A 16264-nucleotide genomic window follows, 5' to 3' on the forward strand; every position below is an offset into this window, starting at 1 on the left:
ATAACAATAAAACAACAAGGGCAACAAAAGGGAATAAATAAATAAATATTTTTTAAAAAATCAAACACGGTCATAGCTGCAATATTTGTAATAGCCAAAACCTGGAAGCAGCCTAGGTGTCCAACAAAAGATGAGTACCTGAGTAAATTGTGATATATATATATATATATATATCACAATTTACTCTATATTATATATTTAATAAATATATATATACACACACACAGTGGAATACTACTCAGCTGTTAAAAATGATGAATTCACCTTCACACCATTTTCTGAATGGAGCCTGAGGGATCATGGTAAGTGAGATAAGCTAGAAAGAGAAAGATGAATGTGGGGTGATCTCACTCATAGATAGATTTGGGAAATAGGAACAGAAGGAGAGGCACAAAGTAGAACTTGGACCCGGTTTGGTGTACTGCAGCAAAGTAAAAGACCGGTAATAGGGGCTTTCAGATCCTGGTGCTTGCTGGTGGAGGAGGACCGAGGCGGAGGGTTAGAATGCTTTGCAGAGGGAGTCGGGTAGTAGCACAGCGGGCTAAGTGCACGTGGCGCAGAGCTCAAGGACCGGCATGAGGAACCCGGTTCCAGCCCCCGGCTTCTCAGGCGGTGAAGCAGGTCTGCAGGTGTCTATCTTTCTCTCCCCCTCTCTGTCTTCCCCTCCTCTCTCCATTTCTCTCTGTCCTATTCAAAAACAACGGCATCAATAACTATAATAATAACTACAACAACAATTTAAAAAAAGACAACAAGGGCAACAAAAGGGAAAATAAATAAATAATTTTTTTTTTTAAAGAATGCTTTGCAGAAAACAGAAATTTTATACATGTACCAACAATGGTATTTACTGTTGACTGTGAACCATTAATCCCCCCCAATAAAAAATGATCTGCAGAAATACTTCGTACATTTTATTTATATATCCTGGGTGTGAGTCTTGTTAGATTTTCATATTGCAATGCCTTCTGTTTGGTGACCTGTCTTGTCACCTTTTTTAGATATCTCTTGATGAGCTGGTGTCAGTGTTGATCAAGCCCAGTTTTTCTGTTCTTTATGTCCTGTGGAAGATGGTGTTAGCCTCCCCCAGGGCTGTAGAGACATTTATGTAATTTCTTAAAAGCTTTATTTTACATTTCATATTTAAACCTACAAGATATATGGAATTGATTTTTGTGTATGGTTTGTGGTAGAGAGAGTAGGGCTCATATTTTCTTCTTTTTTTTAAATTTTTTTATTTATAAAAAGGAAACATTGACTAAACCATAGGATAAGAGGGGTACAACTCCACACAATTCCCACCCTCAGAACTCCATATCCCCTCCCCTCCCTTGACAGATTTCCTATTCTTTATCCCTCTGGGAGTATGGACCCAGGGTCGTTGTTATGAGGTGCAGCAGGTGGAAGGAAAGTCTGGCTTCTGTAATTGCTTCCCCGTTGAACATGAGCATTGACAGGTTGATCCATACTCCCAGCCTGTCTCTCTCTTTCCCTCGTGGGGAAGGGCTCTGGGGAAGCAGGGCTCCAGGACACATTGGTGGGGTCGTCTGTCCAGGGAAGTCTGGTCGGCATCATGCTAGCATCTGGAACCTGGTGGTTGAAAAGAGTTAACATACAAAGCCAAACAAATTGTTGAACAATCATGGACCTAAAGGCTGGAATAGTGCAGATGAAGAGTTGGGGGGTCCTCCATTTTGTAGATAGCTAATAGGCACATTTTAGTTATATTCCACAGGGCCTGTGACTATACTATGTTTTTTTCCCCCCCTTTTCTTTTTTCCCCCCCGAGCCTGAAATCTGATATGCAGGTGGATCCTAGTTATTGTCTGGGAAGATGATGTCATGGCTGGAAAATGACCAGAAAGCTGGATCAGGGAAGAGAGTAGCTCCCTAATATGGGAAAGGTATATAAATGTTGTTGACTGTAAGCCCCATCAATTTGATGTGATCTGGGGCCCATATTCAGCTTAGGAGCCTGTGTGACCTCTGCAACCCTGTAGATCTGAGCTCACATTCTGTGGCCATGAGTAGGAACATTCAGGCTGCCCCAATATCAGGACCCATCTTCCTCAGGTGTAGCATAGAGTCTGTTGTCCATCCTCCCTTCAGAGGATGGAACATTCTCTACCATTGTTGATCAAGTTGAGGGCAAGGTCCTATGGGGAGCCCACAAAGGGGTCTATTTTGTTGTTCCTGATAGAGATGACTGGTAACAATGGAGAGAGAGATTTATTTGAGGTCTAGGCCCATCATGTCTTTTTGGGAATCTCAGGACTCCCCAAGTAGGGCCCCCTCTTATGGGGTGGCCTGATAGTGACTAAAGAGTCATCATTAAAGTCTGCCAGTCTCTTGTCCTTATTCAGCTTTTGCAGTCCTTGCTTTGCTGAGGTTAGCTTTCTCCCTTCAGGTGAGCACCAGGCACTTGAACCTGAGTCTTTATGCCTTGTGACATGTGCGCTCAACCAGATGCGCCGCCGCCTGGCCCCTTATACCAGTTCTTTATTAGGACACACAATTCTGTCCTAGGAGAAGCTTTCTGTTTTTTTTTTTTTAAATATTCTGTTTCTGTATTTATTTTAATTAGATACAGAGAAAAATATAGAGACCAGAGCACAGCTCTGGTTTATGGTGGTGCAGGGATTGAAGCTGAATCCCCAGAGCCTCAGGCATGAGAGTCCGTTCGCATAACTATCATGCTGTTCTCCCAGCCAAAGAGAGGGAAAGAGAGACATCACATCACCAGCCAAGGCTCTAGTGCTGTGGGAGCAAAGTAGGTACGCTACCCAGATGAGCTATTTTGCCAGGTTAAATTTAAGTCATATATATATATATATATATATATATTTACTTATTTTCCCTTTTGTTGCCCTTGTTTTTTTTATTGTTGTGGTTATTATTGTTGTTGTCATTGATGTCATCGTTGTTGGATAGGACAGAGAAAAATGGAGAGAGGAGGGGGAGAGAAAGACAGACACCTGCAGACCTGCTTCATCGCCTGGGAAGTGACCCCCCTGCAGGTGGGGATCCGGGGGACTCGAACAGGGATCCTTACTCCTTGCTTTTTGCACCACATGCGCTTAACCCACTGAGCTACTGCCTGTCCCCCAAGTCTTTTTTTTTTTTCTTTTCCTTAACCACAGCCCTGCTCAACTCCGGCTTTGGTGGTGTACCTGTGACCTTTGAACCTGTGACCTTGGTATGGCAGGCACGAAAGCCTTTTTGCATGACCATTATGCTATCTCCCCCACCTTCCCTCAAACTTAAATTTTTAAAAACATTTGGAGAAAGGGCCAGGTGTGTCACACTTGGTTTAGTGCACAAGGACCTGGGTTCGAGCCCCTGGTTCCAACCTGCAGGAGGAAAACTTCACAAGTGGTAAAGCAGGGTTGCAGGTGTCACTGTCTTTATCTTGCCTCTCCTGTCAATTTCTCTGCCTCTCTCCCACTAATACATAAATTTAAAAAATTAAAAATAATTTGGGGATTGAGCAGGCGAGTTTAAAATCAGAATCATGACTCCGTATAAAGTGCTTAGGAATCTTCATCTATAAGTAGTCTGGTTGGTTAAACTGAGTGTGAGACAACATCAAAACAAAGACTTTTTTTGTCTGGGCTGAAATTCCGTCTTTGGATATCACTGCCCCCAAGGGGGTACCAGTAGTTGGAAGACAACTAACATGGAGACTAGTTTGGCTAAGTAAAACCCACCAATTTCCTTGGGAAAAGCAACCAAAAACCAGTCCTGAAAGAGGGTCAGTAGCATCCTAAATAAGCAGCACAGTTAGAATATTTACATAAAGGACTGAGGTCTTCGTAACTAGAATAAGCAAAACAAAATATTCTAACAAGAGTTTTGTGTGGCTCTGGACACCTGACTAGAATATCATACATTCTGTAGATCAAAAATAGCCATGGTGGGGGTCGGGCAGTAGCGCAGTGTGTTAAGCACACAAAGCACAAGGACCGGTGTAAGGATCCTGGTTCGAGCCCCGGCTCCACACCTTCAAGGGAATCACTTCACAGGCGGTGAAGCAGGTCTGCAGGTGTCTGTCTTTCTCTCCCCCTCTCTGTCTTCCCCTCCTCTCTCCATTTCTCTCTGCCTTATCTAACAACGACAACATCAGTAACAACAGCAATAATAGCTACAACAATAAAAAACAACAAGGGCAACAAGGGAAAATAAATAAATAAATATATTTTTTTAAATAGACATGGCAGGGAGTCAGGCTGTAGCGCAGCGGGTTAAGCGCAGGTGGCGCTAAGCACAAGGACCAGAGGAAGGATCCCGGTTCGACCCCCCGGCTCCCCACCTGCAGGGGAGTCACTTCACAGGCGGTGAAGCAGGTCTGCAGGTGTCTGTCTTTCTCTCCCCCTCTCTGTCTTCCCCTCCTCTCTCCATTTCTCTCTGTCCTATCCAACAACAATGACATCAATAGTAACTACAACAACAAAAACAAGGGCAACAAAAGGAATAAATAAATAAATTAATTAATTAAAAAAATAGATATGGCAATGGAATGTGACCTCACACCTTACTGAATATTATTCTTTTGAGATTCACTTCCAGGTGTTGTGTATTATTTCAGAGACCATCCTAGTACTTTTGAGTGGCCTGACCTTGTATTTTTTAATCATGTGTAATCTGTGTATCCCCATAAGGAGTGAGTGATTGTCATTAAATCTAATCCTTTGTGTTTCTGAATGATTGAAATTTGAGATAGCTGTGCTCTGCTGGTCACATTATTCCTTAATGGTTCTTTGGTTTTTTAGTTTTACTTACTTATTTATTTATTTTCCCTTTTGTTGCCCCTGTTTTTCATTGTTGTTGTAGTTACTGTTGTTATTGATGTTGTCATTGTTGGATAGGAGAGAGAGAAATGGATTGGGGGGGGACAGAGAGGGAGAGAGAAAGACACCTGCAAACCTGCTTCACCGCCTGTGAAGTGACTCCCCTGCAGGTGGGGAGCCGGGGGCTCGAACCGGGATCCTTCCGCTTTGCACCATCTGCGCTTAACCCACTGCACCTGACTCCCGGTAAGAATTTTTAAGTATTTATTAATAAAGAGAGAATGAGAACCACAGTTACATGCACTACCAGGGATTTAACTTGGGACCTCAGGCTTGAGAGTCTAGTGCTTTATCCATTGTGCCTCTACCTGGCCCACTTAAGTCAAGATTTGATCCAAGTTTGACCCCACAGCTCAGATTTGGTGTTTGAGGAGATGCTCCTTGTTAAGGAGAATGGTTCAGTCTGGGTGTGGGACATTGAGAGGGGAGTGGGGGATAGAGTGGGAGCAAGAAAGAGATATACCCTCAGCACTGCTTCCCCATTCTTTCCCCCTGCAGGTGGAGATTAGGCACTTGACCCTGGGTCCTTGCACATGGTAATGTGTGAACTCTATTCGGCATGCCACTGAAGATTAATGAGAGGGAGAGAGATGAGGCCGGGGAGAGAACCAGAAGTGACACATGTAATGGCAAGAGTCAAGCGTAGTATCTCATGCTTGAGAGTTCCAACACTTTATCCACTCTGCCACCTCCTGGGCAGCCTAGTTTTATTTTCAAATTAATTTTGACAGTTGACAGACTAGCTCACTTAATAACATACTGCTTGCCATGTGCACAATACAGGCTTCATCCTCACCACACTGAAGAAAATTTCCTTGCTCTGGTCTCTGTCTGTAGCTCTGTATCTAGCTTGGAGTGGTGAAGCCCCAGAGATGGACCCCCCCCCACACACACACACACACAGCCCCCAAAAATGAATTTTGACTTTATAGGACTCCTGAAGATGATTTTAGGGGGTTAAAAAAAAAAAAAGCTCAAAAGAAAGGATTATCTGGAGAATTACTGGACAGGTTTGTTAAAGGGGAAATCCCACTGAGAGTGTAAGGCTGGGGCTAGCTAGTGCAAAGACATTCATTGGGTCGAATTTGCTCTTGAAGACAAAATAAGAAGGTGCTAACATTCACTAACAGAAGAATTAAACAATTAGCTGTGACTCTACGAGGATTATGCAAGTAATAGTGGAGTATTGAAACTGAATATAAGTGAACTGTAATTGTTTTCGGTGGGAAACTGGTAAGCATTGTAAGTTATTGAAATAGAATATTTTATACTCTCCCTCTTAAATGTGAGAGACAAGAGAAAGAAGAGTCAAAACGGTGCTGTGATTTTGAGCTGGTGTTTGGTAAACTAAAGCTTTATTAATGGGCTTAAGAATACAAGTCGCTATATTGGAGGAAATAATGATTTACAAGATACTTGTGAGGAGTACAGTTTTGTACCTCACCGTGATAGTGATCCGAGTACCACGTCTACCGTCAACTGAGGTCTTCATCAATGTCCACTGGGTCCCCCACAAGGGACAGAGTTCTTATTCAAATAAATATTAGTCAAGAATTTCTCCCAAATTGAGGGAGATACACTATCACATTCAGGAAGCTCTTAGAGCTCCAAGAACAATGAATCCAGACCTAAGCTTACCAGGATACAAAGATCAAGAGAGAATTTTAATTTAATTATTTATAAAATGGAAACGCTGACAAAACTATAGGATAAGAGGGGTACAGTTCTGGCATAAAGCACAAGGACTGGCATAAGGATCCCGGTTCGAGCCCCCAGCTCCCCACCTGCAGGGGAGTCGCTTCACAAGCAGTAAAGCAGGTCTGCAGGTGTCTTTCTCTCCCCTTCTCTGTCTCCCCCTCCTCTCTCCATTTCTCTCTGTTGTCAGCAATGATGACATCAATAACTACAACAATAAAAAACAACAAGGGCAACAAAAGGGAATAAATAAATATTGTTGGTCAAAATATTAGAAAATATATATTAAAAAATAGGGGTACAATTCCCACCACCAGAGCTCTGTATCCCATCCCCTCCCCTGATAGCTTTCCTATTCTTTATCCCTCTGGGAGTATGGACCCAGGCTCATTATGGGGTGTGGAACGTGGAAGGTCTGGCCTCTGTAATTGCTTCCCCGCTGAACATGGTCGTTGACAGGTTGATATATACTCCCAGCCTGTTCAAGAGAGCATTTTGAAAGCAACTGGAGAATAGCAGAGAGTCATGTATCTGGGGACTTGTATACCACTTAACTGATAGCTCAACGGAAACTGCAAAGGACTGGCAAGGAATGGGAAAGACATTCTTCCCAAAATCAACCAATCCATCAAATATGAAAGAGTGATGCAGAGCTCTTCAGACCAGCAGTAGCTCTGTTTTTCTGTCTCTATCCAGTAAACAAATAACATGCCCTTTGTTTTGGTGCAGTACACTGTACCTAGACCAAGTTTTACTATGTTCCCCTTGGATGGCTTTGTTTCTTATGTTCCCCTTATGAGCGAGAACTTGGTATCCCTCCTTCTCTTTGTGGTTTATTTCACCTGATGTGACTACTTCAGGCTCTGTGCAACGTGAGGCAGAGGTGATGCCCTCATCATTTCAAACAGCAGAGTAGTATTCTATTGTGTACATATACAGCTTTTTAAATAAAAGGTTGATTTATTTGTGAGAGAGGGCGAGAACCAGAGTATATCACTCTGACCCATGTGATGCCAGGGATCAAACTTGGGATCTCAGGTAAGAGACTGCAACACTTTTTTTTTTTTTTTTTGGTCACCAGGGTTATTGTTGGGGTTCGGTGCCTGCACTACGAATCTACTGCTCCTGGAAGCTATTTTTTTTTCCCTTTTATTGCCCTTGTTGTTTTATTGTTATTGTTGTCGTGGTCATCGTTGGATGGGACAGAGAGAAATGGAGAGAGGAAGGGAGACAGAGAGGAGGAGAGAAAGATAGACACTGCAGACCTGCTTCACCGCCTGTGAAGCGACTCCCCTGCAGGTGGGGAGCCGGGGGCTCAAACTGGGATCCTTACGCCGGTCCTTGCACTTGGCGCCACCTGCGCTTAACCCGCTGCGCTACCGCCTGACTCCCGATACTGCAACACTTTTATCCATCCCACCTCCCAGCCCACACCACGCCTTCCACTGGGTACCTGGGTTGCTTCCGAGTTTGGAATATCACAAATTGTGCTGTTGTTTTATATTTTTACTTCATTTGCACATCTTAGATATATTTTTCCAGATATAGCATCTGTATTCCTGTGTATGATGATCTATACATAGATATCCTACCTTCTGTTTTCTTTTTTTTTTTTTTTTTTTGTTACTCATTCTGTCCGTACATAGGCAGCACAGTTCCACTTACATATTTCCAAACAGTACAGCAAGGCCTATTGACAGACACGTGATTCATCAGAGAAAAGGGACACTGGAAATTTAGACATTCCCAACAAATCCCGGCTATAAGTGTCCTCACCAGTGTGTTAGTGTGACTGTCTGTATAAACTGACTGATGTGACTGTTAAGAACTTTTAAGGTTGTCAACTGCTTCTTTTTGGTCAACGGTCTTTACATAGACAACTAAGAAACTTGTAAGAATTTAGTTGTTGGACTTTTCTTTGCTCTAACTTCTCTCCCAGTAGGAGAGAAGGAGGAGAGAGGAGGTAAGATCAAGACACAAAACTATGGAAACTAGTGAGCCTTAACTTTTCTCTAATATTTTTGTTGTATTTATTTATTTATTTATTTATTCGCTTTTGTTGTCCTTGTTGTTTTTTATTGTTGTGGTTATTATCGTTGTTGCTATTGATGTCGTCATGGTGGATAGGACAGAGAGAAATGGAGAGAGGAGGGGAAGACAGAGGGGGAGAGAAAGACAGACACCTGCAGACCTGCTTCACTGTTTGTGAAGCGACTCCGCTACAGATGGGGAGCCGGGGCCTCGAACCGGGATCCTTATGCAGGTCCTTGGACTTTGCACCACGTGCACTTAACCCGCTACGCTACCACCCAATTCCCTTTCTTTAATATTTTAAAGGGATTTGACAACAGTCTGACATTTGAATGTTGGACATGATTCAAGCGTATTTCAAGTCAAGTATGGTTTGGGATCTTTCTGTTATTGTTAGTAAACAGTGTGTATGTACTGGTGTAATCTAGCGCTTATTTACATGTAGTTTTTTTTCCTTTCAGTTTTTACCTTTTAGTAGCAATTCACTCATAGGTTGCCAAGATTATAAGATTACAGGAGTACAGTTCCACATCGACATCACTGCTACCGTTCTGTGCCTCCCCCTCAGTAATATATATATATTTTATATATATATATATATATATATATATATATATATATATATATATATATATATATAATCAGGGAGATGTGGTGTATTGGACAAAAGTGAAAGACTCTGAGGTGGGGAGGAGGGCTCAGGACCTGGAACTTGACGGCAGAGGAGGCCCTAGAGGGGGTTGAATTGTTATGTGGGAAACTGAGACATGTTATGCATGCACAAGCTATTGTGTTTCACTGATAACTGTAAAGCATTAATCCCCCCAATAGAAAGTCATGGAGATGCTCAGTCTCATCACAGTTTTTTTTGTTTGTTTGTTTTAGCCGGAACCCAGGAGTCTGGAGAGATAGCTCACTGTGTAGGCCATGTGCTTTGCCCTGCATGTGGCCTAGACTCAGACGGGAGGTGCCACGGGGCCAGCGCATGCTTTGGTGCTGTGCTTCACTGTGTGTCTGTCAGAACACCAGAGGGAGGGAGTCGGGCTGTAGCGCAGCGGGTTAAGCACAGGTGGAGCAAAGTGCAAGGACCAGCGTAAGGATCCCAGTTCGAGCCCCCCCGGCTCTCCACCTGCAGGGGAGTCGCTTCACAGGCGGTGAAGCAGGTCTGCAGGTGTCTGTCTTTCTCTCTCCCTCTCTGTCTTCCCCTCCTCTCTCCAGTTCTCTCTGTCCTGTCCAACAACAACTACAACAATAAAACAAGGGTAACCAAAGGGAATAAATCAATTAAATATATTTTTTAAATGCCAGAGGGAGTGGGGAAGCTGTGTGTGTGTGTGGGGGAAGCACCATCTACTCATTTAGACAGTTCAGTGGGATGAATGTTTCCACACTCAGTTGCTCCTACAAACCCCAATTTGAAAACTATTAAATAAAACACATTCTGAGATAGGGCTGGATCGGCTCCTCCTTTTTTTTTTCCCCCACCAGTGTCATCACTGGAGCTTCGTGCCTGCTCTCCTTCAGTGCTCTCAGTGACCATTTTTTAAAGGGTGAGGGACAGAAAGAAGAGCTATACATCACTGCTCACCCCCACCCCCCACCCCTACCGCAGGCAGCTCCAAGTAGTGGCCAGGGACTCAAACCCAGGCCCTTCCTTACACATGCAAGGTAATACCTGTGCCCTCCTTAGTGAGCCACCTCTGGCTTCTGCCTCTCTTATTATTATTTTTTTTTTATAAGGCAAGTGCCTTTTCTTTTTTTTATATTTATTCCCTTTTGTTGCCCTTGTTGTTTATTGTAGTTAGTATTATTATTTTTTATTTTATTTTCCTTTTATTTCCCTTGTTGTCTTTTTATTGTTGCTGTTGTTGTTATTGATGTTGTCATTGTTGGATAGGACAGAGAGAAATGGAGAGAGGTGGGGAAGACAGAGAGGGGGAGAGAAAGGCAGACACCTACAGACCTGCTTCACTGCCTGTGAAGCGACTCCCCTTCAGGTGGGGAGCCGGGGCTTGAACCGGGATCCTTACGCCGGTCCTTGGGCTTTGTGCCACGTGTGCTTAACCCGCTGCGCTACCGCCCGACTCCCGTCTTTCTATCTTTTAAACTAAGTAATTCATTCTGCTGCCACAAAACAAGGTGGCATTATTAATTCCTTAACATCTTCACATTGTTTGAATGCTTAGTGCGGACCAGGATCACTGTCATGCCACGTGCGTCTTTTCATTTGTTCATTTTCTGGAACCTGAAGATGAAGTTTGTGATTCTACTTTACACTAATAAAAACTCAAGTTGGGGGAGAAAGATGTGATTTGTTTAAGGTCATGTGCCAAGTGAGAGGTCGTACCCAGGCCTGAGATTCAGTCCTTGGCTCATTACCATTATTGCCAAGCTGGAGATCGGCTGTTTCTTCTTGACAGCTGCAGTATTCCTAGGCCAGAGAAGCTGCTGGTTAATTATCATCAGGAAGCAAAGCCCCAGCAGTGAAAAATAAAAATGAAGAACTGAAGTGTAGTGGGAAAGAGTGAAAGAAGGCTTAGAAGGAGACCTGAGTATTTACTTGGCTCAGTTACATCGTTCGTCTGTCCCTTTCTTCGGAGAGCCTTGTACTTTTCCTTACCACATCCTTTCTTCCCTGGTTGTCTTTAATATTTATTTATTGATTTATTCCCTTTTTGCTACCCTTGTTTTTTTTCATTGTTGTAGTTATTGTTGTTGTTACTGACGTCATCGTTGTTGGATAGGACAGAGAGAATTGGAGAGAGGGGGAGAGAAAGACAGACACCTGCAGACCTGCTTCACCGCCTGTGAAGCGACCCCCCTGCAGGTGGGGAGCCGGGGGCTGGAACCGGGATCCTTGCGCGGGTCCTTGTGCTTTGCACCAAGTTCGCTTAACCTGTTGCACTACCGCCAGACTCTGCCCTGGTTGTCTTTATTAAAGCACTACAGAACTCGTGATGATTTCTGTGTTGCAGTGATTCAAAGATACGCATTTTTTACATTTGAACATTTCTAAAAATCTGGAGTGGGCAGGGAACGTTCTTTTTTTTTAAAATTTATTTCTTTATTGGGGAATTAATGTTTTACATTCAACAGTAAATACAATAGTTTGTACATGCATAACATACCCCAGTTTCCCATTTAACAATAAAACCCCCACTATGTCATTTATCATCCTTCATGGACCTGTATTCTCCCCACCCAGCCACTCCGGAGTCTTTGACTTTGGTGCAATACGCCAATTCCATTTCAGGTTCTACTTGTGTTTTCTTTTCTGATCTTGTTTTTCAACTTCTGCCTGAGAGTGAGATCATCCCATATTCATCCTTCCATTTCTGACTTATTTCACTGAACGTGAGTTTTTCAAGGTCCATCCAAGATGGGCTGAAAACAGTGAAGTCACCATTTTTTTATAGCCGAGTAGTATTCCATGGTGTATCTATATAGACCACAACTTGTTCAGCCACTCATCTGTTGTTGGACACCTGGGTTGCTTCCAGGTTTTGGCTATTACAAATTGTGCTGCCAAGAACATATGTGTACACAGATCTTTTTGGATGGGTGTGTTGGGTTCCTTAGGATATATCCCCAGGAGAGGAATTGCAGGATCATAGGGTAGGTCCATTTCTAGCTTTCTGCGAGTTTAGACTGTTCTCCACAGAGGTTGGACCAATTTACATTCCCTCCAGCAGTGCAGGAGGGTTCCTTTGACCCCACACCTCTCCAGCATTTGCTGTTACCTTTTTTGATGTATGACAACATATTAAGATACTAAGAAGTTTTGTTATTAGAGATGTTAAAGGACAAGAATTTTAATCCACTGGGGAGTCGGGCGTTAGTGCAGCGGGTTAAGTGCATGTGGCGTGAAGCGCAAGGACCAGTGTAAGGATCTCGGTTTGAGCCCCTGGCTCCCCACCTGCGGGGGAATCATTTCACAAGTGGTGAAGCAGGTCTGCAGGTGTCTGTCTTTCTTTCCCCCTCTCTGTCATCCCCTCCTTTCTCCATTTCTCTCTGTCCTATCTAACAACAACAATAATAACTACAACAACAATAAAAAAACAAGGGCAACAAAAGGGAAAATAAATTAAAAAAAAAACAATTTTAATTCACTTAAATGGTTTAAGGTTTAGAATAGTCTCTTGAAAGATTTTCTGACCTTATTTCATATCCTTCACACCTCAGTGAAGAGTGTATTTTCAAATTTGGAAATGGTTTTAAATTGAAGCTAACCAGTTTATGCCTTTGTGAATTAGGACGCTTGTGTTACTTGAGAAAGAATTAACCTTGATGTTTTTCTTTGGCTTCAGGAACTAAGTGATCTCCAACGTGACCCACCTGCTCACTGTTCAGCTGGACCTGTGGGAGATGACTGTAAGTGTGGCTTTGTTGCTTGAATTTTGCCATTAGTATGGATTTGAATATTTGCTAATGATCCCATAACTCCTTTGTTGTTTCAGTGTTCCATTGGCAAGCAACCATTATGGGGCCTGTAAGTATGACTCCTCTGTATATATATATATATATATGTGAAATTGATAGCCCCAACCGTCCTCCATTCCTGTGTTCCACCTTTGATCAGATGTTTGTGGATAAGGTCTAATTTCTGTGTACTCTGAATCATTCAGGAAGTAAAATATGAGTAAAGAATTTATGATTTGCTAAGAGTACTAGTAATGCCAAATACTTGCTAGAATCACTGTGATGTTTTCCTTTGCCAAATCCTTGATCATTACACATAATAATGGGCCATAAATGACAAACAAACTATGTGTTTGCTTTATTTAAAACACACACACACACTCAGGAAATAAGTATAATTACTCTCAGATCAGCAGTTTTAGTAGGTTACAAATAAATCTAATTAATCCAGGGATGGAATTCTTGCAACAAGCACTAGTTTGCAAGAAGTTTTCATCGTTATCCTGTCTGTACAACTGAACTAATAAAATTTGCAGTGGGCCTGTTTTTGACACCTAAGAAATTTGCAGCTTTCTGTTTTGTTACATCATCCTGAACTCAGAATTATCCGCTATTTTCTGACTAGCTTTTCTTAACACTTTATCTTTGCTAAGATTGGTGACTTAAAACAGACTTTTCTTCCTGAGTGAGTGAAAACCTTTACAGCAATCTGCACTAACTCTCTGGTAGCATATGTGCCAGAGTGATATCTGGTTCTTTCTCTCTCCTGTCTTTCTCTTTAAGTAAAATCTTATAAAGAAAATGGGGTGGGGGGAGACGGGCATAGTGCAGCGGGTTAAGCGCATGTGGTGCAAAGCACAAGCACCGCGTTAGGAACACGGTTCAAGCCCCAGATCCCCACCTACAGGGGAGTCGCTTCACAGACGGTGAAGCAGGTCTGCAGGTGTCTGTCTTTCTCTTCCCCTCTCTGTCTTCCCCTCCTCTCTCCATTTCTCTCTGTCCTGTCCAACAACAATGACATCAATAACAACAACAACAATAACTACAACAAGGGCATCTTTTATAGATTATAACTAAGTGAAGATCTGAGATCTTAGTTGTAGTGCTATTACCCTTTACTTTTTAGTTGTTTATTTTATTATTTATTTATTCCCTTTTATTGCCCTTGTTATTTTATTGTTGTAGTTATTATTGTTGTTGTCGTTGTTGGATAGGACAGAGAAATGGAGAGAGGAGGGGAAGACAGAGAGGAGAAGAGAAAGATAGATACCTGCAGACCTGCTTCACCGCTTGTGAAGCGACTCCCCTGCAGGTGGGGAGCCGGGGTTCGAACCAGGATCCTTATGCCGGTCCTTGTGCTTTGCGCCACCTGCGCTTAACCCGCTGCGCTACAGCCCGACTCCCTACCCTTTACTTTTTATGACCCATCATCTTCTTCTGTTTGTTCTTATTCTTTTTCTTTAAAGGACCATCAAAACTGAAGTTCCGTAAAATGCAAATGTTAGTCCCAGTCCTTTTTTCTGTACTGACTGCTGTTGCAGAAGATTCTTTTCTCACTGCTACCTTGAATATGTTCTATTCTGTAAATTTTTCTGTACTTATAATCAAGTCTATTCAGGTAACCCCACTGTGTGTATCCTATTGTTGTTGTGTTTAAATTCTGTGATTATTGGGAAATCCTCCTTCCTAAACCTCTATTGATGGTAAATGGTTTGAACTTCATGATGAAATGTTTACTTTTTATTTCAAACAAAGAACTTGGGGCAGGAGCAGTTTAGGTAAATGCACGCGCACGCGCACACGGTCATCAGACACTAACGCGAATATTTTGTCATTTCAGCCTGACAGTGCATATCAAGGTGGGGTCTTCTTTCTCACCGTACATTTTCCAACAGACTATCCCTTTAAGCCACCAAAGGTATTTTCTTTTTATGAGATTTTCATGATGTCAAAGATCATCGAATTGTTGTATAACATTACTGAACCGTAAAATAATGCTATTTCTTTCTCACTTAAATGCTGTATGTATCTAAAGCAAAAGGCAGTATATTTGGTCCAAGGACATAGGTCAGCCTGGTAGAGTACAGAGCTTGCATTCTTGAGGCTCTAGAGGCTTCAGATTCAACCCAAAGCGGAGCTGTGCTCTGGTCTTTCTGTTTTGTTTTGTTTTTAATTTTTTTTACTATCTTTATTTATTGGATAGAGAAAGCCAGAAATCAAGAGGGAAATGGATGATAGAAAGAGAGAGAGAGAGAGAGAGAGAGACCTGCAACTCTGCTTCATTACTGGTAAAGCTTTCCCTCTGCAGATGAGACCGGGGGCTTGAACCTGGGTCCTATTGCACTGTAACATGTGCGCTCAGCTAGGTGCGCCACCACCCGGCTCCCTGGTCTCTCTTTTTGTCCTGTTTAATTTTCTCTTTCTCATAATAAGTCTTTTTTATTTTGTTTTGCCAGAGCACTGCTCAGCTCTGGCTTATGGAGGTGTGGGGGATTGAACCTGGGACTTGGGAGCCTCAGGCATGAGACTTTCTTTGCCGAACCTTTATGCTATCTGCTCCTGCTCTATAACAACTTGATAAATAAGTGAATCTTTTAAAATGCAATGATTTGGATTTCCTGTCTTTTATCCTTCCTTAGTAGATTATAAGTAATTTGGAATATAATTTTAAAAGGAACCAAACTTTTCTACTCGGGATTATCCAAAATTGCCCCTTCTTTCTCAGTTTTTAAGTATTCAGTTTACTGAACACTTAATAAATTCTAGTACACTGGGGAATACGAAAGTAAATATGACACAGCACATATTTGGTGTGGTAGGAGAAATAAAAATATTTTAACAATAGACCTACAGAGGAAGCAAGCATATGGTGGAAATATTGAAGGAGAAAATTATTAACAAACTATGTTAACTTAGAAGATCATACATTTTGTGGTCCGGGAGGTGGTGCAGTGGATAAAGCATCGGACTTTCAAGCATGAGGTCCTGAGTTCAGTCCCCGGCAGCACATGTACCAGAGTGCTGTCTGGTTCTTTCTCTCTCTCCTCCTATCTTTCTCATTAATAAATAAATAAAATCTTTAAAAAAAAAAGAAGAAAATTATATGTTTTGCATATGAGATAATAATAACTCTTGTGGAAGATTAATTTTTGGTTTGTTTTTGTTAACTTTTCACGAGAGCATTGATCAGCTCTGGCTTGTGGTGGTGCTGTGGATGAAATCTGGGGCCTTGTAGTCTCAGGCATGAAAATCTTTAGCATCTTCCCTTTCCT

General features: G+C 42.3%; 1 protein-coding gene across 2 annotated transcripts in view; it reads left to right on the forward strand.

The window, feature by feature from the left end:
• UBE2D1 (ubiquitin conjugating enzyme E2 D1) overlaps window positions 1–16264 on the forward strand; it is a 53700-nt gene that overhangs the window by 26913 nt on the left and 10523 nt on the right. For both annotated transcript variants that reach the window (XM_007537519.3, XM_060189495.1), the window contains exons 2-4: window positions 12881–12944; window positions 13031–13062; window positions 14833–14910. In XM_007537519.3, coding sequence (XP_007537581.1) covers window positions 12881–12944; window positions 13031–13062; window positions 14833–14910 — 174 coding nt within the window. The remainder of the gene's footprint in view (window positions 1–12880; window positions 12945–13030; window positions 13063–14832; window positions 14911–16264) is intronic.

The sequence above is a fragment of the Erinaceus europaeus genome, chromosome 1 (assembly GCF_950295315.1).
Source record: "Erinaceus europaeus chromosome 1, mEriEur2.1, whole genome shotgun sequence".
Lineage (NCBI taxonomy): Eukaryota > Metazoa > Chordata > Mammalia > Eulipotyphla > Erinaceidae > Erinaceus > Erinaceus europaeus.